Source organism: Numenius arquata, chromosome 11, assembly GCF_964106895.1.
Source record: "Numenius arquata chromosome 11, bNumArq3.hap1.1, whole genome shotgun sequence".
Classification (NCBI taxonomy): Eukaryota; Metazoa; Chordata; class Aves; order Charadriiformes; family Scolopacidae; genus Numenius; species Numenius arquata.
In genome coordinates this window covers 26,553,175-26,580,900 of record NC_133586.1, presented here as the reverse complement: position 1 = coordinate 26,580,900, position 27,726 = coordinate 26,553,175, and the positions used below count along the sequence as shown (strand labels likewise).

At 57.7% G+C, this 27,726-nt stretch overlaps 4 protein-coding genes across 4 annotated transcripts; 1 reads left to right on the top strand and 3 right to left on the bottom strand.

Annotated features, from left to right (window-relative positions):
* The first annotated feature begins 2,690 nt into the window (after positions 1–2,690).
* On the top strand, positions 2,691–12,237 carry PAIP2 (poly(A) binding protein interacting protein 2). The gene is made up of 4 exons (XM_074155840.1): positions 2,691–2,884; positions 6,970–7,129; positions 9,430–9,609; positions 11,039–12,237. Exons 2-4 carry the CDS (start codon positions 6,992–6,994, stop codon positions 11,102–11,104), a joined length of 384 nt encoding a protein of 127 aa, XP_074011941.1. The 5' UTR covers positions 2,691–2,884; positions 6,970–6,991; the 3' UTR covers positions 11,105–12,237.
* A 2,018-nt stretch (positions 12,238–14,255) lies between these two features.
* Positions 14,256–18,194, bottom strand: SLC23A1 (solute carrier family 23 member 1). The gene is made up of 15 exons (XM_074155822.1): positions 18,159–18,194; positions 17,629–17,700; positions 17,342–17,443; positions 17,070–17,227; positions 16,890–16,978; positions 16,744–16,811; positions 16,463–16,644; positions 16,242–16,362; positions 15,971–16,127; positions 15,630–15,777; positions 15,433–15,538; positions 15,229–15,358; positions 14,939–15,082; positions 14,687–14,782; positions 14,256–14,509 (listed from the first exon to the last, which is right to left on the bottom strand). Exons 1-15 carry the CDS (start codon positions 18,192–18,194, stop codon positions 14,256–14,258), a joined length of 1,863 nt encoding a protein of 620 aa, XP_074011923.1.
* Positions 18,195–18,681: 487 nt separating this feature from the next.
* On the bottom strand, positions 18,682–20,364 carry MZB1 (marginal zone B and B1 cell specific protein). Its single transcript, XM_074156491.1, is given in 5 exon segments — positions 18,682–18,859; positions 18,958–19,062; positions 19,654–19,760; positions 20,049–20,312; positions 20,314–20,364. Coding segments are annotated over 5 exon segments (705 nt in total).
* Positions 20,365–21,287: 923 nt separating this feature from the next.
* Positions 21,288–26,042, bottom strand: PROB1 (proline rich basic protein 1). The gene is made up of 2 exons (XM_074156102.1): positions 25,314–26,042; positions 21,288–25,259 (listed from the first exon to the last, which is right to left on the bottom strand). The coding sequence occupies exons 1-2, from the start codon at positions 26,040–26,042 to the stop codon at positions 21,687–21,689; spliced, it is 4,302 nt and encodes a 1,433-aa protein (XP_074012203.1). The 3' UTR covers positions 21,288–21,686.
* Between the last annotated feature and the right edge of the window lie 1,684 nt (positions 26,043–27,726).

Sequence of the window (27,726 nt, the reverse complement as noted above, 5' to 3'; positions counted from 1 at the left end):
TCAATACTTCACAGCTGCACGCGGGCAACAGGATCCATCATAAAATAAGTCAAACCTAATCTGGCTTGTGTTTCCATGCAAAGGGCAGGGAGAGAATACACTAAGCGTTCAAGGCCAGGTTGGATGGGGCTTCAAGCAACCTGGTCTGGTGGGAGGAGTCCCTGCCCAGGGCAGGGGTTGGGACTGGGTGGGCTTTAAAGTCCCTTCTAACCCAAACCATTCTATGATTCTAATTTCTGATGAAAAGATGGCATCATAATAACGTGATCTGGAGGAGAGATGCCAGGAACACGCTCTGGTGACAGATCGATACATGGTCTTGCTGTGGGCTGCTTATTCTTTGGAGATAATTATATCTGCGCCGTACAGAGGAAATCACGTAGAGCATGAGACGAGTGTGGCTCTGGAATTTAGATGCCCAGCTCTTATACATGAATTTCAGCTCAGAAGAGCAACCCTAAAGGTTGTTGTTGCCTCTCTGCCGTTGTGTGTAGCTCAGCAGAGGTGCAATTGGCTGGCCGGGCACCCTGGGAAGCAAGTAGAAAGAGAAACCTCCGTTAGAGATGAGAAAGCCACATGTCATGTGGGGTTTGTTAAAATAGAGTTGGCAATAAGAGCAGAGTAGCTTTGATGTTTTGAAGGATGATCCTTGCAGGGGTATTTAACGCTTGTACTTGGGTAGAAGGTAATCACCTAGTGAGTGTACAACAGGCCACAGGGAAAGCTCTTGGGCCCTGGAAACAAGTTAGTAATGGTGACTAATAATATAAATAGCTCAATTCAAGGGAGAATACGTCCCTGAAAAATCTGCAAAACCCCAGACTTTCTGCAGCTTGTTAGCCCTTACTAAAATTTAGGAGAGGAAGGAAGGAAGTAAAGGTCTGAGAAGAGAAACGTTAATGAAATCATTATCCTCAAATAGCCCCCTTCCTGCCTGCAGCCAGCCCACACCAGCGAGACCATGGTGGAGGAGGTTTCCCAGCCTGGGAACACCGGAGCTGAGCTGGGCAGGGTGCTCCAGACACTGCTTCTGCTCCCAAAAAACCCCAAAACTCTTTAACCACTAATGGATTTCAGGGTTCTCAACTTACTTCTCTGCAACTTCATTAACGCACGCTCTGGGGCTTCTCACTTGCACATAGACACATTTTCCTGCTGTACCTTTTCCAATTGGCTGTTGGGGCAGATTTAATTCTATTTTTTTTGTGTGTGTGGTGGTGGTTCTCCTATGTGTCCGTCCGTCCAAGCTGGGTGGTGAGTGGAGGAGTTTGTGCCGTGGCGACGCTGCATCTTGACTCCAGATCCAGTCAGATTGTGTTGGTCACAATGGTGGGGATGGAACAAAGGGCTCTGGGCTCTGCCAGCGTCTCATTTCTTCCATTTTAAAGAGATTGGGAAGCTCAGAGGAGTGGAAAAGCCTGTACCTCACCTCGCTGGAGGATGGGTTAGCACAGCACGGCCCTGAACTTTGCACAAGTTTAAGCAGGTAGTGTCAGAAGGAGAGACTCTTTCACCTTACCTTCAAGAGAAAGGCCGGGGTGGGGGGGGGGGAGAGAATCAAAGGAGAGAACAAAAACCTGCTTTTTCACCCGAGAGGGTTGAAATCTGTGCGCTTAGTGCAAGTCCCAGAAAAGAGCGTTCATTATCTCCTAGTTCCTAATGTAAAGCCTCAAAAATGCATGAGTCTAGAGCGGAAACACTTGTTTTGTAAACAGGCATCTTCTTTGATGCACGGAAACAAACCTTACAACTCGCAGAGAGTTATAAAGCAGGTATGTTTATTCCGGCGCTGGGTGCAAGGGGGATTGCTCCTCCAAACTTGCACACCGGTTTGTAAAACAAGCGTCTATTTATGATGAAAAGCATACATATTCATTAAGGTGGGCTGGGTTATTATAATTGATTCTAAGAAAAGGCGTTACTATTCCAATTATTTCTAAGAACTCATTATCATAAGTCTCCTCCCCTTGCCGCATGCGCACTGTCGCCTGGTGGTCGTGGGCCGGGGTCTTCTGGAGGAAGGCTCGCAGTCTTCTTCACCGTGTACCTTCACCTTTGTCCTAGAATGCTGGGTTGGCTGGACCCCAAACTGCAAAACTGGTCCCAACCAGATGGACACTTTACCCAGACAGTTGGGTTCCTCCTTAGCATGCAGGCTGTTCCCGCTATCTTATACACAAGGCCATTTCTTTATCTTGGAATGCTGGGCTCCTGGGCTCCGAGCTCTGTTCTTTGCCAGGCTGTACTAAATCCACACTAACAACCTTTAACCATTCATTCTCTGAATCATCTTCAAAAATGATTTGATTTCTTTTCCCTCAGCAGAGCTCAGTGCTTTCCCCAGGTCGGCTGGTGCCCACGGGAAGGGCAGCAGGGGGGCACCTTTCCCCCTGTGGTAACTTTCCTGAGGCCTCTTCCCTACCCGGAGGTGCCGAGCCCGGGACCGGGGACTACCCCGTTGTTAGCGCCAATAGCCGGCCCCGCCGCCGCCACAAGATGGCGGCTCGCAAGTCCCTCACAAGATGGACTACACTTCCCGGCGTGCCCCGCGCCGCCGCGCGAAATGGCGGTCAGGCGGGACTACACCTCCCGGCATACCCCGCGCCGCCCGCCTGCCAGAGCTGCCTGCCCGCCGCCGCTTCCGGGAAGGGAGGGGGGGGCGGTGTCTATGAGGTCACGCAGGTAGCGGAAGTGATTTCACATCCGGCGGGGCTGCGGCGCAGGGAGGGGAGCGGGGCAGCGGGCGCGGAGCGGAGCCGGGCAGCGAGTGGGGGACGAGGAGGACGAAGAGGAGGACGAAGAGGAGGAGGCGGCGGCGGCGGAGCAAGCAGCAGCAGCTCGGGGAGCCGGCGTGCGCACCCGCGGGCTTTCCCTCTGCGCGCAGGTGAGGCGGCGGCTGCGGCCGCGCAACCCCGAGGGCCGCCGCTGCCGAGACGGGGGAGGAGGGGGGTGGGGGGAGGACGGGCTGAGGGAGCCGCCCCCTCCCCTGAGGCGGCGCCGGGCGGCGGCTGCTCCCCCCGCCCTCCCGTTCCCTCCCCCGCGGCGGCGGCGGGGCCTGCGCGGCGGCGTCTTCATTGTCTCCGGCTCCATCCGGGTCCTGCCGGGGGGGGGGGGGGGGGGGAGGGAGGGAGAGCGGGGGGGGCGGCGCGGGGCCTGCCGGGACGGAACCCCCGCCGCGGGGGCGAACAAAGGGGGGGGGGGGGTACAAGGCCGCGGCCTCCCGCTGGGCCCCGCAGCCCGGCCACAGCGGGTTTATTTACCCCCGGAGCCGGGGGGAGAGGCCGCCCCGCCTGCCTGGGCGCCACGGCGGCCCGGTCCCCGCTGAGGCCCAGCGGCTCGGTGGCGGGTACCGAGAAAAAGGGGTTTGGGGACAAACCCTGTCCCCTCCCCCGCCAGCGTTTGTTTTCCAGCCTCGCCTGTTTGCAAGTAAACTCCGGTGCGACGCTTTGAAGTGTTTATATCAGATAGCGTTGGCCTCCCGCGTGAATTTGATTAAGAGATGTATTTATTATGCGGAGCATAATCGGTTGGCTCGTTAACTGCCACTTGCTAATCTAATTAGATAACCCGGAACTCGGCCGGCGCTCCTGACTCACGAGAGTAATCGCTGGTTAATAAACAAATAGCACCATTTTCTGCACAAGTTGAGAACACTCCCTGCTGCCCCAAAACAGCTTTGCTTCAAGTTTAGCTGCTGCTAAAATCCCCGTGTTATGTGTTGCTTTTGGATGCTCTCAGAAAATACCTGAATTTTTTTTTTTCTTCCTTTTTTGTTTTATTGATTTTTAATCAAGGGTAAGGACCTGCGGTTTGGAATTAGGCCCGTTGACCTTATCTTTTGAAGTGGGCGTTAGATAATCTTCCGTCGTGATTGAAGGTTTAGATGCAAAATCTTCAATTGCAAAGCTTTGGATTTTAATGGTGGCTGGTGTAGGGCTCTGTGTGGCTGCAAATGCAGCAAAATTCAGAGAAATGGATAAATTAATGGACCTTAATGATGTTCTGGAGTAACGAGTTCCACACTTTGTACAGAAAACACTGAGTTAATTAAAAGTCCTGGTGGTACAGGGTTTTTAATTTCTGACTTCATTCCTAAAGTAAGAATCCTGAGTTTTTAGTGTCTTTCCTTATGCACTTACACTGTTCCTCCTGCACACCCCCACCCCCTGCCAAAATCCCAGAATAATTTGGGGCTGGATCTCCAATCGTCTCACTGTGGCAGAATTCTCCATATTTTCTGTTCCTTAGCGCTCCTAATGTTATATTCCCTCTTCTAGCGTAAAGAGCTTTGAAATCCTCAGCTGTCCACCTACTCCCAGATGGGAAATGTATTATTTTTATTCACTCCAGTAGTGTAGCCTGTCACCCCGCCTTGTTTTCTCCAGCAGCTGCCTTAGATTAGGACTTTTTGCAAGAGTAAAGCAGCATTTGGCTTCCCTTCTTGGAATTGCCTGTAGCTCATGGCTAAAAAAGCCTGTATCTAATACCGGTGAAACGAGACTAATCTTGTCCTCCCAAATGAGCACAGAAAACCAAGTGGTTTGTGTCTTGAAATGGTGAAATGCAAAGCTCCCTGTACAGTATATTTTTATTACAAGGAGTGCTGTGAGTAAGGGACTGGCCTGGGGCTTCCTAACTGTTTACTGAGCCTTTTTCCCTGTGGGAAAAAGTTAGTGGACCTAGAGCTTCACTGGATGAACTTCAGGTGTTGAGGCCGAGCCTTGAATCTTTTCTTGGAGATAATCACCCGCATCGTCCTTGGACAGCCATGGAAAAAGGTGTTCCAGTCCAAGCGTGGAACTCTGAATTTCCCTCCCTCCTAAAGCTTGTATTCCACGGGAGCATTTAAGTAATCAGAAAACGAGCTTGTAACTCAACAAATCAACCTTTTGAGCTTTTATACAAAACATCTAGAGGTGTTTTAGTTGTTATTTTTTACCTTTATGGACTTGTCTGGGTGCAGTCGTCTTCGTACAGAAGTCGTCTGGAATTTGGCCTGAGTGTGTTAATGCAGAGTTATTCACCTATAGTGTAAATTTTTGGGGTGCAGAAAGCTCAGTGGAATATTAATATCAAGATTCACTCCACAAAAAAAGGTAAAAACCATTGCCAGTTGAAAACATTAAAAAAAAAAAAAAAAGAAGAAGAAATTAGGCTTTTTAGACCCTGAACTCTTATTTTTTTTTTTTTAGTCTCCCCTGTTTGTTGGCTTGTGAACAGCTGAAGTTGCTTTAAGCAATTTCAAGCTTGGATTGGGCTGTTAAATGCAGTGTCTTTTCCTGTTTTATGTGAAATGCTGCCAGTAATCCTTTGCAAGTTTGTTTTGAAAGGGCATCAAAAAGAACCTGTTTTCTCTTGCTAGAATACCCGGGTTCTGCTCTCATTTGTTGTACTTCCTCGGGAGCTGAAGTGACTTCCGTACTTGGGTTTGCCTTTGATTTAAAAACCTTGAATAGGGCAAACCGGGCAAGTTCCTTTCTCTTTGTGCTTTTCTTAATTGATCATTTGGATGTGACAAGCCTTTGACCTGGTGTTATCAGGAATACGTTTTGAACCAAAGCTTTCATTAATTCCATGGATAATGGGACCAACCAAAATATAAAGAGAAAATTTGAGCTGCTTCATGATAAGCCCTCGTGCTCTAGTAACAATGGAGGCTGGATTTTGATACTCTCTTCTCTGATTAAGGCACTTTTTCATACACAGGCAATGAGCAAAAACATCGATTTGAGAATAAAATACAAATATTTTCCCTCAGTGCTGCATCATTTCATTGCAGATTTTTAGCACTAGAAAAACATTCAAGTTTAAATATTTTTTTTTTGAGCTCATTACCTCACGTGCTTTGTATACTGTTAAAAAATAAGAATTAATGCTGCCAGTATTAGTAGCTAAAATACTTGGCTTTTCCAGTATTGATGCCTGTACTTAAGCATGGTATGGGGAAAGCAGCAGCGTTGTCTCACTTAATATGCCTTACAAATGATATTTTCAATTAGAACCCGGGCTCTGAGCAGACGTGGGGCTCTGGACTCAAAGAGTTACAGGCTTACGAGCCTGAGGGCCAGGCTGCGATACCATCTTACGACAAGAATTCAGACCAAATTTAGGTTTTTATCCCGCTTTTGATTGTGGTTAGGTGGAGCACACCCCGCTTGCCAGCTGTGCCCTCGTTCCTTGAGCTCAGGCCGTCGCGATATCAGGTATTGTGGGCAGGCAGAAATGCTGAGCGTGCTCCAGATGTGACTCGATCCATATTAACCAAGCGGGATGAGAGGCACGTACTGTCTCCTAGTGCCTTGTGATGTTTGTCTTTACCTGGAGCTCCTTAATCAGCGGGCTTTCGCTAACGAGGTGGTTTCAAGGACTGTTGTGCCAAGTTGGCTCTGAGTAACTGGTGCGTAAGGGTTTCTGCCTCTCGCAAGGTTTCTCCGTGCTGAAATGGCTGTGAAAGTTGGTTTGTGCGATCATGTAGACCATCCCGTAGCTGAATTTGGGTGGGCTGAAAGTCACACCAGCGTTTCCCCTGCCGTGAGTATTCTCGGAAATTCCCCCGAAGTGTTGCCTGAAATGGCTCCAGGCCATTCTTTTCCAGGGGAGTTTGAGACTCAGGTGGGAGCTTTAAAAGTATTTTGGAAAACAGATTCTCCTTTTGTTTCTTGAAGGGCGCCTTGAATACTTTCCTACTGGTGAGCACATGTGCTTTCTGTTTTTTCCTGCTGCTTTTCACTGGCCTTGGTGCTTGGCATTTGCTGAGGCTTAATTTGGGAAATTAATTTGTCACTTGGATCTGCATACAATGGAAACAGTGTTTTCTGATCCCTTTTTTTCCCTTGTTGGGATTAGCAGAGCTCCTCTGCTTACAGCCACGGTCAGGCTACTGGGAGCCTTCCCTTGGGCCAGGCTTACGCAGGAGCGGGGTGATGAGCCAATCTGCACATCCTTAATTACCGCCTTTCTTAATTACAGACTTCGAATCAAAGACGCAGCCATGAAAGATCCGAGTCGCAGCAGTACCAGCCCAAGCATCATCAGCGAAGATGTGATTATAAACGGTCACTCTCATGAAGATGACAATCCCTTTGCGGAGTACATGTGGATGGAAAACGAAGAGGAATTTAACAGGCAGGCAAGTCCTTTCCCCCTGTAAATGCCTTGTGATGTGCTTTGCCATTTCCCAGTGAAGGGAGGGGTGCTGTGAATTAGCAACTGGGGTGCCAGACTGGGAATCCTTTAGAGATGGGGTTTTTAGAGAGAGGTTTGCTGGAATATTCCTGGAGAGCACACACATCTGGGTTTCTCTGGCAATAAATACTTGTTTTCTGTAATCTTAGTGGAAGATGTGGAAAGCGTGACGCGTTCTGATGCATCTATTAATTCCCTACTTCTGCAGGAAGGAGGGGAAAAAAAATAGTTGCCGGGCTTTATGTGTCCCTTTGGAAGGGACAGTGCTCGGGGAGGTTTGACGTGTGCAGACATGCCAGCTGTTCCCACGTGGATGTGTGCGGGATACCTGCCCCGGCAGCAGGGCTGGTGCTCCCAGGGGAGGGGGTGCACAGAGCTGTTGGATGACAGTCCTGCTCGTTGCTTAATACTTCGGTGTCTCAGAGCTGGACCTTTGCAATTGGGTTGGACCGAAGCCTTTGCTTGGTCTTTCACCTGGCGTCTGGACGTGGTTTTCTCTCCTGTGGAGGCTGGGAACAGCCTTCCTCTTCCCACCACCCCTTTCTTCAGCAAAACTCGATCTTTATACTCAAGTCACTGCTTTTCTCTGCACTCCAGTATGGCTGTGATGATGTTTGAGCTGCTGACACAGGGTACGACTGCTGCTCTCTCTCTTTAGGGTGCCAGCAGGGCTCAAAGCTAATCTGAAATTCAGGTTGCTCGCACAAATCTGAAATTCTCTTGTGCCTACACCAGGATGGTCTCAGTGAGGTTTCCTCTTTGGTGGGTTTTTCCTCCTGGGGACTGTGGTGTAGTCAGCGCACGGATGTTTAGTTCTCAGGGAAGGAGCTGAGAGTTGGGCCCTGAATAAACTATTTTTCAGGTACAGACTCTGTTTTCGGAGAAGAGGGATGGGGGGAGCAGTTATTCAGAGCGTGTGGCAGCCTGGTTGCCTGCTGCGGTGGGCACAGCGCTCTGTGGGCACCCGAACCGGTTAAACTTGGACAGGAACACAAACAGGCAATATTAATGTCAAGACATTTGGGGAATGAGATGTTATTTAGTACTTCTGGAGCTGCCGTTGGAGGTAGAACTGTGTAACACAAATCCAGAGCCGGGCAACCCCTGCTGTAATACTGGCTGGTGGCTGCGTGCCCGCGGCCACCTGATACCCGCACGCAGGATGGAGGCCGTGCCTCACGAGGAGGATCAATGGGAGACCGCTGTTTTTGCTGGAGTGTTTTACTGGGGAAATCACAAAGCTGGTGTTTATGTGGGGTTTGGGTTGTCTGGAGAGTCACTTAGAGTGTACGGCGATGGGTCCCTGTGCGTCATGAGCACCAAGGGAGCTGGTGAGTGTGTTCCTAGATTCTACAGGAATCCTGAACTCTGGCCTGAACTCTTCTGATGTGGTGTTTGTGGGATATAACTACGTTTCCACTTCAGGACGGAGTATGTGTTTGCTGTCAGAGTGAAGGATAGATGGGAAAACTTGTTCAAGCTTCCACTGAGTGAACTTTTAAATCAGTCCAGCATTTTTCCCCTCCCTTGTGCCTGGCAAATCATTCACACCAGCTTCCATTTCCGTGCTTTTCACTCTGAACTGCTGTGATACAGGACGTGGAAAATCTGTCAGGATGAGCTCCCTCCAAAGCTTGCTTACTGAGCAACCGGGCAAAACTCTCCTTTAATGTCCACGGTGCCTGGCAGTTCTGCGTGGTTTGGTTTGTCCTGCTTAGAGTGGCAGGGCAGTGTCCCGAGCAACCGCTCTGGGAGAACTACACTGGGTGATCCCATAATCTGCAGCTGAGGATGTGCTGCTCGTTCCAAGTGAGAGGCAGCGGTCATTTTTTTCCCAGGAATGTTGCAGGACGCTTTCCAAGGGAGTGTGCCTGCCTCTGTGCGTCGCCCCTGCTTCCCTTCCTCACACTCACAGCGAGTTCAGCCCAGACCAGTTGGTACCACTGAAATACTCACTTGGAACCAACATTTTCCTTCTCCTTGAGCTCCTAATGAGCTGCAAACGAAATGGCTTGGGCTGTGAGGGGGAGGATGGGGGGGTGTTCTCCTGCCCTTCCCTTTTAACTGCAGCGCAAATTCCTTGGACAAAACACTTTACTAGATTAAAATCCTCAGTGCTTGCCTTGTGGTTTCTACTGGAAGTCCCGTTGCGTAGCTCAAGAGAAGGCCAGCCAGGTCCACAAACCTTGAAGACACAAGTTCTCATTAAGTTTGTTGATGAAGTGGTTTCTTCTCCTTGTACAGATCGAAGAGGAGTTGTGGGAAGAGGAATTTATTGAGCGCTGTTTCCAGGAGATGCTGGAAGAAGAGGAGGAGCACGAATGGTTTATCCCAGCCCGTGACCTCCCACAAACAATGGATCAAATCCAGGACCAGTTCAATGACCTTGTTATCAGTGACAGCTCATCACTGGAGGATCTGGTGGTAAATTCAGTTTCTCATCATATTTCTAAAGCTTCTAAATCTCTCGTTTTCTGAGGCTGATGTTCGTTGCTGATAACGGCAGGAGAAAATCCTTTACGCATAGCCAGAGACCCTTAAACCGTCCTGGCTGTGGTGGAGGGGGAATGTGAGGGGGGGTTGGATAAGGGGGTGTTTCTTCTGGGGACCTGACCGATTCGGTGGGTTTTCTTCATCTCCACGTGCTGCTTTTTCTCACCCATGGCACAAATCCAAGTGGCAAGTTTAATTTGGCGTCTCTCAAGGCTTTGGTGTTGGGCAGGTACGAGCCATGGTCTCAGCTCTGGTTTGGATTGTGTGAACCACAGCAGATCTCTCTGTAGAAATCCTAAGGAGGAGGAAAACAGCTAAACTGGGATTATTTCCCCGTTTCTTGCTGTGTGACTTCTGTCCAGAGCTCAACTAAAAGGAAAGAGCAGCGTGTACATATTTTCCCTAACAAAATACGAAGTTACTGATAAGCTTAATCAGTTTTTTGTCGTTGCAAGCTTAGGCAGCTGGAGGCAGCAGTTTTGGACTCAGTTAAGTGCACAAAAGCCTAATCCTCCATTATTTTTTTTTTTGAGAAAGAGCTCATTTTGGAGATGCCCACCCGTAACTGCAGCACATAACGCCTATAAATACTTAAAGGGTGGGTGTCAGGAGGATGGGGCCGGTCTTTTTTCAGTGGTGCCCAGTGACAGGACAAGGGGCAATGGGCACAAACTTGAACATGGGAAGTTCCATCTAAACATGAGGAGGAACTTCTTTCCTGTGAGGGTGGCAGAGGCCTGGAAGAGGCTGCCCAGAGAGGTGGTGGAGTCTCCTTCTCTGGAGACATTCAAACCCCACCTGGACACGTTCCTGTCTAACCTGCTCTGGGTGGACCTGCTCTGGCAGGGGGGTTAGACTGGATGATCTCCAGAGGTCCCTTCCAACTCCATATCATTCTGTGATTCCGTGATGGTGCAGAGCAGCAGCTCGCTGAGGGGCAGGGCAGAGTTAGGCACAGGAATTTCCAAAATCAATACAGTGCTCGTATACGTTAAATTCTCAGGAGTGGCTTAAGTTCCTGGAACAAGCCTCCTCTTGCTTAAATAAGCAGGATCTGGAAACCTCACGGCTCAACTTCAGCAAGAGCTGTTACAGCAGCTTCGATGAACGCTGAATTTGGGGTTTCTTATTCCCTGAGCCCTTATCTGAGCGAAACGTCCAGGAAGGATGGATAATTCAGGGACTAGTGCAGAGGAGCAGCCTTTTCCAGTGATTATAAAGACTTGGTATATGCAAAAAGGGTGTAATATACCCGACTGTCACTCTAAATCCACGTTTTCCGCCTAGAAGTGTGTTCAGCTTGAAGCTGGAGGATGAAAAACGGTGCTTCAACTCGATTTCTGCTTTTTCCCTTCCTCAGGTCAAGAGTAACCTGAATCCAAACGCAAAGGAGTTCGTTCCTGGGGTGAAGTACTTAAATATTTGAGTAGACTGGGCCCTCTCTTGGTGGATGTAGCACAATTTCCACACTGTGAAGCCAGTATTAGAAGATTTAATTGTAAAAGCTCTTCTTCTTCTTGTCACTGTGTTACACTTATGCATTGCCAAAGTTTTGTTAGTCTTGCATGCTCAATAAAAAGTGCTGAGACTGTTATTAAGTAAAATCTGTCAAAAGTTTAATGGAACCGTAATTGGGCCCTGGCTCTCTGCGGAGGGGACAGTGAGGGTGAGAAGCACCAGTCAAGTTGGAGACAAAAGTACCACGTTCATAAAAAAAAAAACCCCTTCTGCAGACACTGTCTTTTTTTTATTAAACCAGGACTGGGAATTTGCTAGGGATGGTCTGTTTTTAACTAAAGATGTGTTCGCTGGTGCTAGTTTGCACCTGATAATGCCTTAACTTCAACAAAATGAAAGGGAGGAGATCTGATTGTTATGCAAATTAGCTGACTTTTCCTTTGAAATATCAGTATTGTTACTAAGGTTGATTTTTTTTTTTTTTTCCCCTTAAAAAAAAAAAAAAACAACCAAACACAACAGCAAACAACTTTATGCTCCTTTAAAACCAGGGTGAGCTTTAACAGACCTGTGCAGAGTCGTGGATCTCTGCTGCCCGACTAATTCCACCCCCCGGCCCCCAAAAATTCCCCCGGCCTTGGCGGGATGTGATCACGTTGGAAACCTCTCCCTTCCCCATGCTGTTGGAGGAGGTGGGAGTTTCATCCCGATTCCTTCTGAGAACCCCTGGATACGTAGTGCTGCCTATGGTAACTTTTTTAGCTTAACGACTTTATTCTAGCTGGATTTAACCCAGAGGAAACCCTAGCGGTAGTGATTTGAGTGGTGCTTTTCCCTTGCTTTGTTTAATCATCACTACACGATAGTCTACAGCACGATGACTTTTTTTTTGGGGGGGGGGTGGGGGTGGTTTGTTTTGTTTTATTTTGTTTGTTTTTTTTTCTTTTAATAAAGCTAGAACAGTTTTGGCTTCTTAAACTTCATATTCGGGTAGGTTAAGCTGCCATACGTGTTCAGTGTGAATAGTGTTTAAGTTGAAAATATTGTAAAAAAATTATATTTTTTCAAAAATATTTAAAAAAATAAATAATAGTAGAACCGATGTGGTGGTGGCCGTCTCATGAATGTGCTTCTGGGCAGCCTGCAGGGGACAGGGGTGACACCCAGAAGGCGACAGCCCAAAATACTCATCCCGGGTTGGACTCTGGCTCCTCTTTTCTTTCTTCCCTCCCACTTTCTGTGCTGGGCCTGGGTGTATTTTCCTCGTTTCTCACCGCTAATTGCGGTTCTGTCCTCGTTAACCGCTGATGGACTGTATCAGGCCCTGCTTGGCATGGTGATGGTGGGACTGGGCTGCTATGGTCCCAGGGGCCCTGGGCCGGTCCACCCCAACCACTCTGAGCCACCCTGGCTTGGTAGCTTTGCCTGGCCTCTGCTCTGGCTTTAATTAATCAGCCTCTGATTAAACCAAAGGGAAACACTTCAGCAGTGATGCAGGAGGGGAAGAGGGACGTGGAGCCTCCCCCTGGGTGTTGGTGAAACCGCGGGGTCTTGCTCCAGGTGGAGGAACCTCTTGGAGGAGATGGCTCAGACCATCTTGGTCTGCCAGTGCTCTGCAAAGTGTTAATTGCAATTATCCCCAGCTCCTTACTGGGTGTTGCCTCCCACCCCTCCCTGGGATCTGCCCTTCCTAGAAGTGGCAAAACCCTCCTGGTGCTTGCAGTGGTTTGGAAATGGTTCGGGCTCCAGCACCTAAAGGCAGAAGGTCAGGAAATAATGCGCTGCTGCTCACCCAGCTTATTTTTAGCTGGGGGGGGAGTTTCTCTGGAACCCTGGCACAGCTTTTGAGCCCAGGGGTAATTAGCTGGGGCTGATTGATTGGTGACCAAGTGCTGCTGTGAGGAACCAGAGCTTTTTTTTCCCTGCCGTGTCGCAGAGCTGCGATGTGGGGAGAGATTCACCGAAGAGGGGACCTTCCCGGTGGTCTCTGCTGGGACAGAGCTGCCTTTGGGGTCTGATGGGAGCACGGTGACGTTCCGGCTGCTGGACCGTGCTGGGATGGTGGCGTTTCGGCTCTTCCTCTTGCTCTGGCCCCCAGTGAGGTGGGCAAGAAGCCGGGAGGGGACCCAGCTGACCAAAAGTGTGTTGGACCCCCTGGGACATCGCAGCAGATGGAGAGAGGGGACTTGTGGCTGTGGTTGTGGGAGGTGGCAAGCGATGGCGTTTGCATCACATTGGGGATTTTGGGTGGTTATTTTTTTTCCCCTCTTCACTTACTAAACTCCCTTTGTCCCGACCCACAGGGTTTCTCACTTCTGCTTTCCCGCTGGGGAGCGGGAGGGTGGCGGTGCCACCATGCTGGTGGGGACAGTGACAGGGTCACACCATGCTGGCTTCGACCTCGGCATTTTGGTGCTGAACTCAAGCCCAGAAATGGGTTTCATTGTCACCATGGGATCCATGAGGCCGGGATGGAGCGGGCTCTTGGGTGCTTCCCAGACCAGGAGGGGTTTGACGAGGGGCTGACCCCCCTCTCCCATGGCACCGGGGCTCGGGCAGGAACCAGGGCTGGGTGAAATCCGGGGTGTCTCTGCCTGGGGCAGCCCCGGGGGGGGAGCAGGGAAACCTGCAGGAGGGAGGAGGGAGCAGTGCAGGAGGCAGCAAAGACGCTCAGTGGGGCAGGAGAGCTTGAATTTTTTACTTTATTTTTACTGTATGATCTAAAAAGAGGCATCTTGATGCTGGGCTGGGCGCTGTACCCTGCACAGAGCCCGCTCCAGCCGCCAGGCAGCCCTGCCCCAGCTGAGGGCACGGGGTGAAAACTCGTGGCTCTGGGAGCTCTGGCTGGCTCTTATGGTGGCTAATGAGCTTCAGCAAGTGGCTAACGAGCTTCAGGAAGCACCAAATGAGTCTCAACCAGCTAAAACTTGAGGTGGAGCAATGGCAGGGGGGTGGTGGTCCTCAGGCAGGCACCCTGGGAGCTGGGGATGTCCCCAAAAGCCACCTCTGAGTTTCCCTAGCCCGGTGTTCAGGGCGGGCGCCTTTGGGTTTGCCGGCTGCTGACAAACCCTGAGCTCGGCTCGGCTTCTTCGGCGCCGGGGCACGAGCCCTCCCCTGGCTCAGATCTTGGTGCACACGGAGAGCCCGTCCGGGGTGTCCTGCCCCTCTGCGGCCACTGCCGTCATGCCGCTGTCCCTCGCCCGGGCCTTGAACCCGGTGAACACGGGGCAGACGGGCACGCGCTTCATCCAGCGGCTCCTCCTCACCGCCCCCATCCCGAAGGGGAAGTCGTAGCTCCTCAGGCTGGCGCTGGCCGCGCTGTCCGAGTGGGCACCCGCCTTCCACTGCACCAGCCCTCGCTCCTCCGCCGTCCCTGACGCAGACAGGGGGAGACACCTCCTGGAGACAGGAGAGGCCGGGAGACACCCCCTCCCCTGCCTGCCCCCCTGGCCCAGCGTCGCTCCCATCGCCCTCCATCCCCCCCAGCAGCTCTAAAGCAAAATAAATCTGCCTCCAACCCCCCCCGCCTCCTCCCCATGTGATGGATTACCCGGGATGGTGTTGTCCAGGACGAAGGCGATGGTGCCCCCGACGAACATCTCCGTCGTCAGCAGCACCGTCAGGATCTGGTCCAGCTCGGGGACACCTGCGAGAGCGCGGGGACTGAGCCGAGGCGTGCTGCGAGGAGCCGGGTTTGCTTAATTAATCCTTGCTTCCCCCAGGATGGGCAAGCTCCGGCGAGATCTGCCCGACCTCACTTCCTAAACACCCCAAATCAGGGCTTTTCCTGGCGGGCGGGTACCTGTATTAATGGCCTTGGGGTGGGAATCCAGGTAGTTGGGCAGCATCAGCCCGAAAAACATGGCGAATCCCAGCACGAAGAGGTTGCGGGAGGAGTTCATGTCGACGAACTGCAGGTTGGAGAGGCCCACGGCCGTGATCATGCCTGCCAGCAGAGACAGCGGCCGGGTCGCGGGCGGGCAGGGAGCCCCAGGGAGGCAGCCGAGGGCATCCACACCCAGCCCCAAGCCCTCCCGGCCTGCCCCGTGCCCCGCGGGGTGGTGGTGACGGGGTGTGACGAGCCACCGTTACCGAACAAGGTGCAGAACATCCCCCCGAGGATGGGGTCGGGCAGGGAGGCGAACAGTGCCGTGAACTTGCCGATGGTCCCCAAGATGAGCATGATGCCGGCCCCGTACTGTATCACCCTCCTGCTCCCCACCTGCACCGAGAGATGGGGTGATGGCCCCCGTCCCCCCTCCTCGGTGAGTGGGGACCCCTCCCTGGCCCCGGTACCTTGGTGATGCCCAGGACGCCGATGTTGGGGCTGGAGGAGGTGGAGCCATTGCCGGTCCCCAGCAGCCCCGCGATGATGCAGGAGATGCCTTCGGTGAAAATGCCTCTGGGGAACAACACGAGGGGGCTGGTCCCCACTGCCCCGTCCCCCGGGGATGCCACGCGGGCAGGGGACCGGCAGGGCCAGCTGGCTGTACCTGTTAATGGCGTGCACGGGGGGCGGGGGGGCTCCGGCCAGCCGGGCGCAGGAGTAGTAGTCCCCGATGGACTCAATGATGCCCGCTAGTGTGGCGCTGAACATGCCCAGCACGGCCGCCGAGGTCACCGTGGGCAGACCCCACTGGCCTGCCCAGGGGGGCAGAGCGAGGTGTCAGGGTGGGGAGCACCCCAGGATCAGCCCCCCCTGGTGCTCACGGGGCTGCTTTGGGACCCCCCCGGGTGCTCCCCAGCGCTGGTGATGCCGAGCCAGGTCCCCATGTCCCCCAGAGTGAAGGGGCATGGGGGGCACCTGCGTGGCACAGGGCTGCCTGGCACTCACAGGGGTAGGGGACCCGAAACCAGGGTGCCACGGAGAGGATCTCCCCCCGGGCGTCCGTCCTGGCCTTGTAGCCGTAGGCCTCGGGCTGGCTGGGGAAGATGCCGGTGCGCGTCAGCACGTAGCAGAGCAGCCACACCACCATGATGGCCATGATGATCTGCGGAGGCAGAGACCGGGGATGTGCCCCCACGTCAAACCCATGCTTGGAGAAAGGGGGGGATTTTTGGGACCCCCCCGCCCCAGGACCTGGCAGCTCTGGGCCAGTCCCTACCGGGAATAACTTGAAGATCTGGACGCGGAGCAGGACAAAGCCTTTGCGGCGCCGGTAGCTGGGCAGGCAAATGGTGATGTTCCGTAGGTACTGGGCGAACAGGATGATCAGGAAGATGGTCCTGGGGGGAAGAGAGAGACACACGAGGTCCCTCATGCCCCCAGCGTGTTTCTGGCTCCAGGGGGACCCTTGTCCCCCCATCCCTGTCCCCGTTGCCGTACAGGGTGGCAATGCCCCAGTGGGAGCCGGCCCTCTCGCCGGCCGCCTGGAAGACGGAGAGGCCGATGAGGGAGACGGTGGGGGTGACGGTCAGCGGCCCGATGTAGCTGAGCAGCGCCCCGGGGAGCCCCAGTAGCCCGATGACCACCTCCACCAGGCTGGACACCACGATGGCCCCCTGGATCTGCAGGGCACGGAGGAAGGAGGAGGAGGAGGAGAGAGAGGAGGGGTCAGCGCCCCAGTGGTGATTTTAGGGTCCCCCGGGGATGGTGGTGGGGTGTACCTCTCGCATGCGGGGCTGCCAGATGTGGGAGGTGTTGAGGGGCAGTGTCCAGTTGCCGTAGATCTGCTCTGGGGATAGAAGGGGGGGGGGTGAGGTGGTCCCTGGGGTGGGGGGAGCAGTTGGACAACCCCCCACCTTGCCCTCACCTTCAGGTGGGCATCGCCACTTCTCCAGAGCCAGGATGGACTTGGCGGGGACCAGGAAGGCCAGTGCGCTTGCCTGGAAGAGGGGCAGCCTGGGGGGGACGGGGACGAGAGGGGATGCCTGTGCCCATGGCCTGGGTGGGGACGGGCTGGGGGGGGTCCCTGGTGGGGCCGTGGCTCTACCTGATGCCCACAGTGGTCTGGATGAGGGTGGTGATGCCCACGCAGGTGAAGATGGTGCCGATGAGGTAGCTGACGGTGAGCTGGTCCTTGCCCACGCACAGGCTCTCAGCCAGCAGGAAGGGGACGGCGATGGTGCCGCTGAAGCAGGTCAGGTAGTGCTGGGGGGGGTGAGGGGGGAGCTCAGCGGGACTAGGGTGCCGTGAGGTGCCCCACGCTGCGGGGAAGGGGGGCTCGGGCTCTGCCAGTGGGGGTACCCCGCTTCCAGGCCATACCTGGAAGCCCAGGAGGATGCAGAGGTACCAGGGGGGGACGTCCTCGATTCTGTAGACCATGTCCACCTCCGGCCGGGGGGGCCCAGCGCCTGCCCTGGGGTCCTGGCATGCAGGGGGCACAGCTCAGCCCCAGCTCACCAGGGGGGCTGGGGACAGGGGGGGACATCCTGCCCCATGGGACCCCCTGCACCCTCAGGGATGGGGAGAGATCCCTGCTGGCTGGTCCCCATCGATGGGTCACAGGAGGACGTGGGGTGGGTGCTGCGGGGGGGTGTCCCAGTACTCACCCTCCCCACGGCAGGCGGCTCCTTCCCAGGGGGGTGCGGGGGCCTGATGGAGGCGAGAGCTGAGTTCCCATTCTAGCAGCGAGGGGGGAGCCGGTCAGTGTTGTCCCCAGTATCCCATAGGAACGGGGCTGGGCTCTGCCCTGGGGACACACGGGCCACCAAGCCATCACGTGTGGCCAATCAGTCCCACCCAGCACTGGTCCCCACCCCCGAGAGGGGTCTGGGCCCTGAAATCTGCCGGTCCCTCCATGATGGTTCGTCCCCAGGGGAGGCTGGAGGGGGGTCCCCACTGGCCCCGGGGTGCCCAGACCACCCTGCAGGCACCAGGAGGGATGGCACAGCCAGCCCCAGCTGCAGCATCTCGGCGTGTCCCCTTGGTCCCCGGCTTCACCGCAGCCCCCAAACCCACCCCATCCAATCATTTGGGGTTGGTGACCCCTTGGCCACCCGCCTCCCTCTCCACTGCCCTGGGATATGGCCAAGGAGGGGACGGGGATGGGGACGGGGACAGGGATGGAGGCTGCCTTCACCTGGGGCTGAGCCAGGTCTCCCGAGCGGGTCCCCATCCTCCAGCGATGTGGCCCCAGCACCGATGTCACCGCACAGGGGGTTTTATGGGCGTGGGAAGGACTTTAGCCACCACCCGGGCCGGGCCACGGTGCGGGGTGACGGGCGGGAGGGCGGCCATTGGCTGCCGGTTGTGAAACCGGGGAGCGCTGCCTTGGGGACGGATCAGCTATTAACTCCTTTAATTAGGGCTGGCACCGCCGCAGGGGACGGGGCGCTGCCGCCGGCGAGCACCGCCTTGGTAAAACATTAGAGCCGGGGGGGGGTTACAGAGTAATTCCCGGCTGGCGGGGGGTCCTGCGGCGCAGGGCACCGGCTGCCACTGGCATCATCCCGCCACGGCTGGGCTGGGCGTCGAGGGACGGTGGCGATGCCGGTGACAGGCGATGCCGGGAAGGTGCCCACCTCCCGGCACGTGTTGGCTCTCGCTGGGGACGAAGTCGGCTCCGAAGGTCACCAGGGCATTAAGCATTAACTGTGGCGGGGCTACAGCTCGTTCTGCAGGGCCTTGGGGGAGGACGGCCCCCCGGCTTTGCCGCCGGCGCAGGCCCCCTTCTCCCCGTGGCAGAGCAGCTCCCGCAGGGCGGCCGGGCCCCGCCGGTGCGCCCCGTAGATCTGCGCCTCCCCCTGCTCGCCCACGTAGCCGTGGCACATCTTGGACAGCCTGAGAGGAGACGGAGAGGGTCACGCCACGTCCCCCTGCCATGGCAGCGAGGGGACGGTGTCCGGAACCCCCCAACATTGCCAACATCCCCAACTTACCTGCTTGGCCAGGGTCCCCCCGTCACCATGACGGTCATGGGCTCCTGTCTCGGCAGCCCTGGCCCTGCCAGCCGCTTCTCCCCGTCCAGCTCCTGCACCCCGTAGCTGCAGGGAGAGGCAGGAGTTGCGGACCTCCCTGTCCCTGGGGACACCCTCACCCCTGGGGACATCCCTCATCCCTGGAGACGCCCCTATTCCTCTGGATACCTCCATCCCTCAGGACAACCCCACCTCTGGGGACACCCCTGTCCATGGGCACACCTCCATTCCCTGTCTCTGGGGTCACCCCCTGTCTCTGGGGACACCTCCATCCCGGGGACACCTCCATCCCTTGGGACAACCCTGTCTGTGGGGATACCTTCATCCCTGGGTACACCTCCATCCCTGAGGACACTCCCATCCCTTGGGACACTCCCCCATTCCTTGGGGATACCTTCATCCCTGGGTGCACCCCCATCCCTCGGGGCACATCCAATCTCTGGGGACACCTTAATCCCTGGAGACACCCCCATCCATGGGGACACCTCCATCCCTGGGGATACCCCTAACCCATGGAGATACCCCCATCCCTGGGGACACCTTTATCCCTCAGGAGAGCCCCAGTCTCTGGGGACACCTTCATCCCTGCGGATGTCTCCATCCCTTGGGTAACCCTGTTTCTGGGGACGTCTCCATCCCCGGGAACACCCCACTCACCTCTCCCAGCCCTGCGAGCAGCTCCTCTCCAGCACCTCCACGTAGTCGGACTCACTCAGTGCCTTCCTGCCCACCTTCCCCTCTGCCCTGCGCAGCTGCTCCTCGATCTGGGGGGGGGGGGCAGAAAATGGACAGTGAGGGCAGCAGCCCCCCCGTGACCCTGATCCCAAGCAGGGATGGGGTCCACATCCCCTTCCTTGAGGCCCCAGCACTTTTCCATGGGGTGGTGGGTCCATGCAAGGGAGCTCACTGGCCCCAAAGGGCCTTTTTGGGGTGCTGGGGCGGGAAGCCATCAGTGGGGTGCCCCAGGGGAGCCAGCAGGATGTCCCCAAGCCAGAGCATCCCCACGAGGACTCTCACCCCCGGTTTCGGGGTGCAGCCTCCCCGATACCCACCTGGAAGGCGATGGCGTGGCAGGCGTCGCAGCGCAGGGCCTCGGGCATGTGAGGCGAGAGCCGCTCCTCAGGGCTGAGCTGGGGGGCAGGGATGGAGCGGGCCGAGGCGGCGGGGGGGTCCCCGCACATCTCCTGGGCCCCCGTCCCAGCCAGCAGGCTGAGGGCCAGCCATGCCGCCAGCACCGGCTGCATCCTGCGGCGGTGCTGAGAGCGCCGGGGCGGAGGGGTGGGGTGGTTATAAACCCCCCCTGGGCCAGCAAGTGGGCGCTGATGCGTGGCTGATGCACCTGCATCCGGCTGACGCAGCCACATCCATCCCCAGGGCATGGGGACAGAGGGGTGTGTGGGGTGTGTGTGGGGTGTCCCCAAACAACTGTCCCCTCTCCGGGTGGTTTTGGGTGTAATTCCATCCTGTAATGCCCAACCCCTGCTCCTGGACCCAAATCCTCCCGGGGATAGGGTGGACTCTCCGAGGCTGGGGTGGGGTTTTGGGGTTCAGAGATGGGGTTTGGGGTTCAGGATGGGGGCTCAGGGCTGGAATGTGGGGTCCAGGACTAAGGTTCAGGGCTGGAATTTGGGGTTCAGGAATGGGGCTTGGGGCTGGGATTTAGGGTTCAGAGATGGGGTTTGGGGTTTAGGGATGGGGGCTCAGGGCTGTGATTTGGGGTTCAGGACTGGAATTTGGGGTTCAGGGCTGGGGCTCAGGGCTGGGATTTGGGTTTCAGGGCTAAGGTTCAGGGCTGGGGCTTGGGGTTCAGGGCTGAGATTCAGGGATGGGGTTTGGGGTTGAGGGCTTGGGCTCAGGAGTGGGATTTGGGGTTCAGAGATGGGGTTTAAGGTTCAGGGCTGGGGGCTCAGGGCTGGGGTTTGGGGTTCAGGGCTAGGGCTCAGGGCTGGGATTTGGGGTTCAGGGCTGGAATTTGGGATTCAGGACTGGAGGCTCAGGGCTGAGGTTTGAGGTTCAGGGAAGGTTTGGGGTTCAAGGGATGGGGGCTCAGGACTCAGAGCTGGGTTTTGGGGCTTGCGGCTGGGGTTTGGGGTTCAAGGCCTGGGTTTTGGAGCTCAGCCTGGGTTTTAGGGCTCAGAGCTGGGGTTTAGGGATCACCGTTGACCACAGAGTCCCCTCCTGCCCCAGGGACCAGGGATTGATCCAGTGGGTGCTCCAGGACAGACAGACGGACTGCAGCCCCTCACAGTCCCCCTTCACAGACTACGCAAACTCGGGAGGAATATGCAGGATTTAATGCTGCCTCAGCATTTTTATTACTGTTTTAGAGAGTCCCTGGCTGGGGGTTGGGGCTGGCGGTTGGCTGGGCCATCGTTCCCCTGTGCCCACCAGCCCGGGTGGCCCTCGGGACAGGACCAGCAGTAGGGGGAAAGTGGGGGCCGTGCATCTGGTCCCTTTGCTGCAGCCTGTGACTTCAACCCCCCCGACAGGGGCTGCCAGGTGCTCACGCTGGAAAATACCCTTTTTCTCCCCATTCCCATGAGGTCCAGCTGATGCCCGTTACCCCTTTTAGCACTTCAGCCGCGGTCAGGGGGGGTGTCTCCAGTGACGGGATGATGCTGATTTTGGGGATCAAGACCGGCCACTTGGGAAGGGACATGCCATGTGGATCCGTCCCCAGCCAAGGATAGTCACATCCGGAGCGGGGGTTCCTTCTCGGGCCCAGCAGGGCTGGCGCGGGCGGGGGGCTGTCCGGGGCCGGGACTGGCCCGCATTCCCGTAGGGATGTAGTAGAGGCTTTCCAGGTACCCGCAGTCAGAACCACCAGCAGCAGGTGGCCCCTCGCCCTTGGGAGCAGGGCTGAAGGTCCCGGAGAAGCCGGGGTTTTGGGCAGCTGGCAGGTCGGGGTGTGCCGGGGAGGGGGCGGCAGGCGGTGGGGCTGCCGGGAGCCCCGGGAAGCCCCCATAGGGCACATAGGGTGGAGCGTAGACCCCCGGGGCCACAAGCAGAGGGTTGAAAGGAGCCTGGTAGAGCCCAGCATGTGATGCCACCGGTGGGACGAGGACCTCCAGGTACTGCCCTGTCTCAGGGTCATAGAGCGTTTTCAGCTGGGGCTGCCGCGGTGGCTCCATGTAGTAGCATTTCCCGCTGTCGGGGTCCACGAGCAACCTGCGGTGGGAGGCCTGGTGGGGGGCAAGGGGCTTGGTGGGGCTGGATGTGCTCTTACTGGTCGGTGAGGCACCATCAGTCCTCCTGAGGAAATGGGGAGCCTCCTCAAGGCGAGGCTGGGGCTGGGCTGAGGGCAGTGGCACTGGGTGCTCTGCAGTGGCTGGGCCCTCGGAGGGACGGGACAGGGGGTGCTCGGGGCTGGGTTTGCTCCAGGGAGCTTCCCCACCAGCCATGGGGGACACGCCAGTCCCCAGGGGAGCGCTGGATGGGTTGGAGGCCAAAGGGAATCCAAAGGATGAAGTGGCCACGTTGGAGACTGATGGGTGCCCAAGGGAAGTGGGGACTGGGTTGGTGACCAAGGGGGACCCAAAGGATGAGCTGGCTGGGTTGGGGACCAAGGGGGTCCCAAAGGATGTGCTGGATGGATTGGGGACCAAGGGGGTCCCAAGTGATGAATTGGCCAGATTAGGAAACAAGGGGGTCCCAAAAGATATGCTGGATGGATTAGGGACCAAGGGGGTCCCAAGTGATGAGTTGGCCAGATTAGGGACCAAGGGGGTCCCAAAGGATGCGCTGGATGGACTGGGGACCAAGGGGGTCCCAAGCGATGAGTTGGCCAGATTAGGGACCAAGGGGGTCCCAAAGGATGCACTGGATGGATTTGGGACCAAGGGGGTCCCGAAGGACACGCTGGCTGCATTAGGGACCAAGGGGGTCCCAAAGGATGCGCTGGCTGGGTAGGGAAGCAAGGGTGTCCCAAAAGACTTGTTGGTGGGATTGGAGACCAAGGGAGCCCCAAATGATGTGCTGGCCAGGCTGGAGGCTGATGGGTAGCCAAAAGATGAGTTGGTCATGTTGGGGACTGTGGGGGTCCCAAAAGAAGCACTGGCTGGCTTGGGAACTGAGGGGGTCCCAAAAGATGTGCTGGCCAGGTTGGGGACCAAGGGGGTCACAAAGGATGAGCTGGCTGGGTTGGGGACCATAGGGGTTCCAAAGGATGCGCTGGCCGGGTTGGGGACCAAGGGGGTCCCAAATGACCCGCTGGCCGGGTTGGGGACAGAGGGCAGCTTTGGCATTGGAGAGGATTTGGGGGCTTTCACGGGAATTGCTAAATAGCTGGAGTTCTCCGCTGGGGAAGCAGGAAGGTAAGGCTCAGTGGCTGCTGGCCACTTTGGCAAATACTCCCAGGCCTCCTTCTGCTCCGGCAACCGGCCAGAGGGGCTTTCGCCGACCTCCCCAGCTCGAAACGGGGCGATGGGGCCGATGCTGCCCGCAGAGCTGCTGCTCCCTGCTGACACCTGCTCGCTTGGTGGGGGGGGCTTTGGTGCGCTTCTCTCCACCGGTTTCCCAGGCTGTGGGTGCACGCTGCTGCTGGCCAGGGGTCTGGCTCGGGGGTCCCCACCATCATGGCCACCATGCTGCTGCACTGTTGACTCAGGGCCCTCGGTGGCACGGAGCCCTCTGGTGCCACCCTGGCCATGTCCGTCCCTTCTCTCCATGGGACTTGGTGGTGGTGGCGGGAGGAGAACGGTCTTCTCTGTCCGCAGCACGGTGCTGCTCTGAGCCGGATACCCCTCCCCAGCTGCCGGGGACCGCCGGCCCACCAGGACATGGAGATGGGTCTCCACGTGTGGCACCCCCTCAGCCATGGGTGTCCGTGGTGGCACCCTGAGCTCACTCCGCTCCCGGCGTGGGGGGGATGCCGGTGGCTCCTCCACTGTGGCCACCTCCCTCTGCATGGCCTGGACCCTGGTGATGTGGACAGGGGAGCCCCGGGCAGGCGAGGGCTGGCCGCTGGCAAGCTTTGCGGCACCCTCGGTGTGTGCCGGGTCTGGCTCTCGGCTGGCAGCTGCCAGTGCTTCCCCGTCTCCCGGCTCAGTGGTCGTGTCCTGTCGGCGGACCGAGGTGCAGTGGATGACGAGGGGGGTGGCCGCCGGTGGCTCCCCACCACTGGCAGGTGCCGTGGTGCCGTGGGACACGCCGGTAGTTCCAAAGCAGAGGCTGTAGCTGCTCTTCACTAACTTGCGCACATCCCGGGGCTGGGGGATGTGCCCCTTCCCCTTATCCTCCAGCTTGGGGGGGATGGCTGGTGGGGACCTCTGTGCTGGGGTGCTGGGGTTGGGTGGCTGGCAGGGCACTGCCGGTGGCTTCTCCTCCTGCTGGGTCTGCAGCACCAGCCTCACCTCCTGCGCCTGGGAGGTGAAGAGGCGGCGGGGCGGCGGGGCGGGGAGCGCCAGGCGGTCGGCCTCAAAGGGGAGGGTTTGGGGGTGGCCGGGGCGGATGGCTCGCTGCCTCAAGCTGGGCCACGGCCTCGGCCCTCTCTCAAATCTGGGGGCAACATCCAGCGTCTTCCCCACCTCTGGTTGGGCTTCAAACAAGGCACGTGCTCGCCGGTAGCGGATCCTCTCGGTCGACGGTTCCTCGGTGGCACTGGGCAGCCGGTGGCCCTGCAGCACCTCCCGGTACTTCATCCTCTCATTGAGTTCGTTGAAGGTCGTCTTCAGCTTGCAGACGCTCTCCCTCGTCGCCTCGCTCAGCACCACTCCCTTGGTGGGACGGGTGGCAGTGGTGTCCCCCATGGCCCCTGGCATCCCGCCACCCTGCAGGTCCTCGGCTGAGAAGCTGCAGTCCGAGCGGGACAGTGAGCTGGACTTGCCCTCCAGGCCATCCCCCAGCAGGTCGGTGCCGGCAGAAGATGGCCCGGAGGAGGTCGAGCTGCCCCACAGCCCCTTCTGCTCCATCTTGATCCTCTGCTCGTACTGCATTTTCTTGGCGAGGACATTTTTCACCAGGCAAGAGGCCGCCCTGGTCTTGCTGGCATCAGCATCCAGGGAGGCTGTCTTCATGAACTGCTTGTAGTTGAGCCTGAAGTCATCTCCAATGGCCCTGGGGGGCTCCTTCCTGGCAGGGGGCAGAGGCTGGGGGGGTGGGCTGTCACCCCAGGGGCCAAAACCCATCTCCTTCCTCTCCTTCCTCTTCAGCAGGATCTGGCGCTTGGGGACGGTCCTCTTCTTGCCGTGGCCCTTCCTGGCCTCCCCGCTCTCCAGCTCCACATCCACGCACTCAAACTGCTCCTTTCCCAGCAAGCCCAGCAGCTCCCCATCCACGCCGGTGGGGAAGGGCCAGCCCACCCTGCCATGGAGGGCTGCCACTGTGCCCCGGGACTCGCCGCCGGCCACCGGCCACCGCCGCGGCCGCCCACTGTCCTCCGAGAGCGAGTTGGAGAGGCTGGAGGAGGTGTGGGAGCTGCACATGTCGAGGCGGGCGCCGGGGGGACCAGAGAGGCTGCGGAAAGCCCTGGCCGTCAGTGCCCGCACCTCACCATCCGCCTCGTCCGAATCGCTGGGCGCCCCACTGAGCATCCCCCTGGGCTGCCGGGGCAGAGCCAGCTCCCCGCTGGTGGTGGTGGCAGCGGTGGCAGGCGGCCGGTCCCTGCCGAGGGGACCCATCCTGCCCCCCTGCCCTGGCGCCAGGCTATTCTTAGCTGCCATGGACAGCTGAGCCTGCCGCGGGCGGGTGAGGGGGCCGGGCGGCAGGGGGACGCTGGGGGCCCCCGCCGGAGCCCAGCGCCCTGGGGCAGCCCCTTCGGCACGGTTGTCCCGCTGCCCCGTGTCCCGGGGGGGTGTCCCTTCCTCGTCCAGAAACTCCAGGCAGTCCTTGAAGGTCTCCGTCCCCTCTGAGCACAGGGCAGAATGGTAGGAGGAGACGGAGGAGCCTGACATGCTCTTGGTGAGGTCGTCGCGGGGGAGACCGGGGAGGTGGCCCTCCTCCTCCGATGCAGACCGCCGGCCATCCCCACCGCTGCGGGGACCCTCGCCGTCAGTGCTGGGCAGCTCGGCGTGGGACAGCAGGATGGGGTCCCTCTTCCCACGGGGCATCATGGCAGGAATGACCCTGGCGGATGCCAGCCAGTGCTGGGGGACCCTCCTGGGTGCCGGGGACGCTCCGCCGGGGACGCTGGTTACTCGACCTTCTGGCTCCCTGGCCGTCACGGCGGCTGGACCCAGTGGCAGGATGGAGCAGCCCCTCGATCACATGGATGTCAGTGAGCGCCAGCCCGGGGGAGGCGATGCCAAGTGCAATTGCAGGGATGACACCGCTGCCCCCAGCCTTAGGGGTCTGCCGGGGTGCTGCCAGCACCCTCCTCAGCCCCCTCACCCTGTGCTCCTGCTCCCCAAACCCGCAGGCGAGGTGACAGGGTGTCCCCACACCCTACAGAGGTACCCAGGCTGTGCCCCCCAATGCAGCAGGCTAGGCTACCCCGGGGCTGGGGCATCTGCAGATCCCTCTGGGGACATCCCATCCCCAGCACTGAGGGCATGGCAGAGCCCCCGGGTGCCCTCTGTCCCATCCGTGGCTCCTTTTCTGGCATCTCTGCCCACCTCCCTGCAGGGACAGCACGTCCCCATCCTGGGGGATTCCTCAAAATCCACCCTGCCCCAAGCAGCAGCTCCCTCAAAACGCATCACAAGCAGCCAGGAGCAAACTCAAGGCATGAAATCAAACCAGCCACCAAGCACCTCTGGGAATCACAAGAGCTGACTGATGGATGGCTACTATTTGCCTTTCTTCCGGGGGACCCAAATCAAGCAGCCGGGGGCACCCGGCATGGCAGGAGGGTCTCTACAGCTTGCCGGCCCTGACTGCCACCGGCAGAGCTCAGCCCCGGCTTTCGGGGGGATTTTTGCAGTGAGGCAGCAGTAGCAGGTGCTCCCCAGCGCTGCCAGCCTTGGAGCAACCCGATGCCTGAGTCGCCTGGGTTCATGCAGGGACTAAATTTAAACCTTGGCAAAGAAAAGGAGGAGAGGAAAGCTTCCCTGATAGCTGGCCCAGCACTTAACCCTTTGCTGCTGAGCAGGGCTGGGCTTGCAGGTGGCATTTGTGGCCATGGGGAGCGGGGGAGACCTGCCATGGGCAGCAGCCGTGACAATGTGTGGGATTTCAAATCCCCAAATCCCCACAGCCCAGCTTTGCCAGGAGCCAGTGGGATGTGGCTGCCAGTGGAGGAGGTCCCCGTGCTGCCCAGATGGCACAATGTACCCCAAAACCCTGGGCTGCTGCTTGAGTGCTGCAACCACCCAACAGCCCCCAGGCGAAGGGTCCGGCTCTCAGCCTGGGGCTGCTGAGCGTCCCCAAGCCCCCCAGACCCGGTTCCCCGTAGTGTGGGCTTGCAGCCTGGTGGGCGCCTGCTGAGTCACTGCTGGCTCTGTCCCCAGCCGGGAGCACCTCGGGGACATGCCAGCAGCCCCGGCCCGCTGCTGGATTTACAGTGCCGGGGGGGATCCACAGTGGGCAGGGGGGTGCAGATCCCCCAGGGCGGAGCTGTTTCCTCAGTCCTCGGCCAGTCTAGATCCCAGAGAGACACAGGTTTTTTCCCTCTCCTCCACCGAGGGCTGTGCCCAGGGCCACTGGTAGTTGGTGGGAAAGGGAGGCTGGTCCAGCCCGGGGTCACCGGTGTCCTGCTGAGCCTCCCCGGGGTGCCCATGCCTTTGGTGCATCTGGGGTACTACCCCCGAGGGTGAGGAGGAAGGGCAGAGAAGGCACGAGGGGAACACAGGCTGC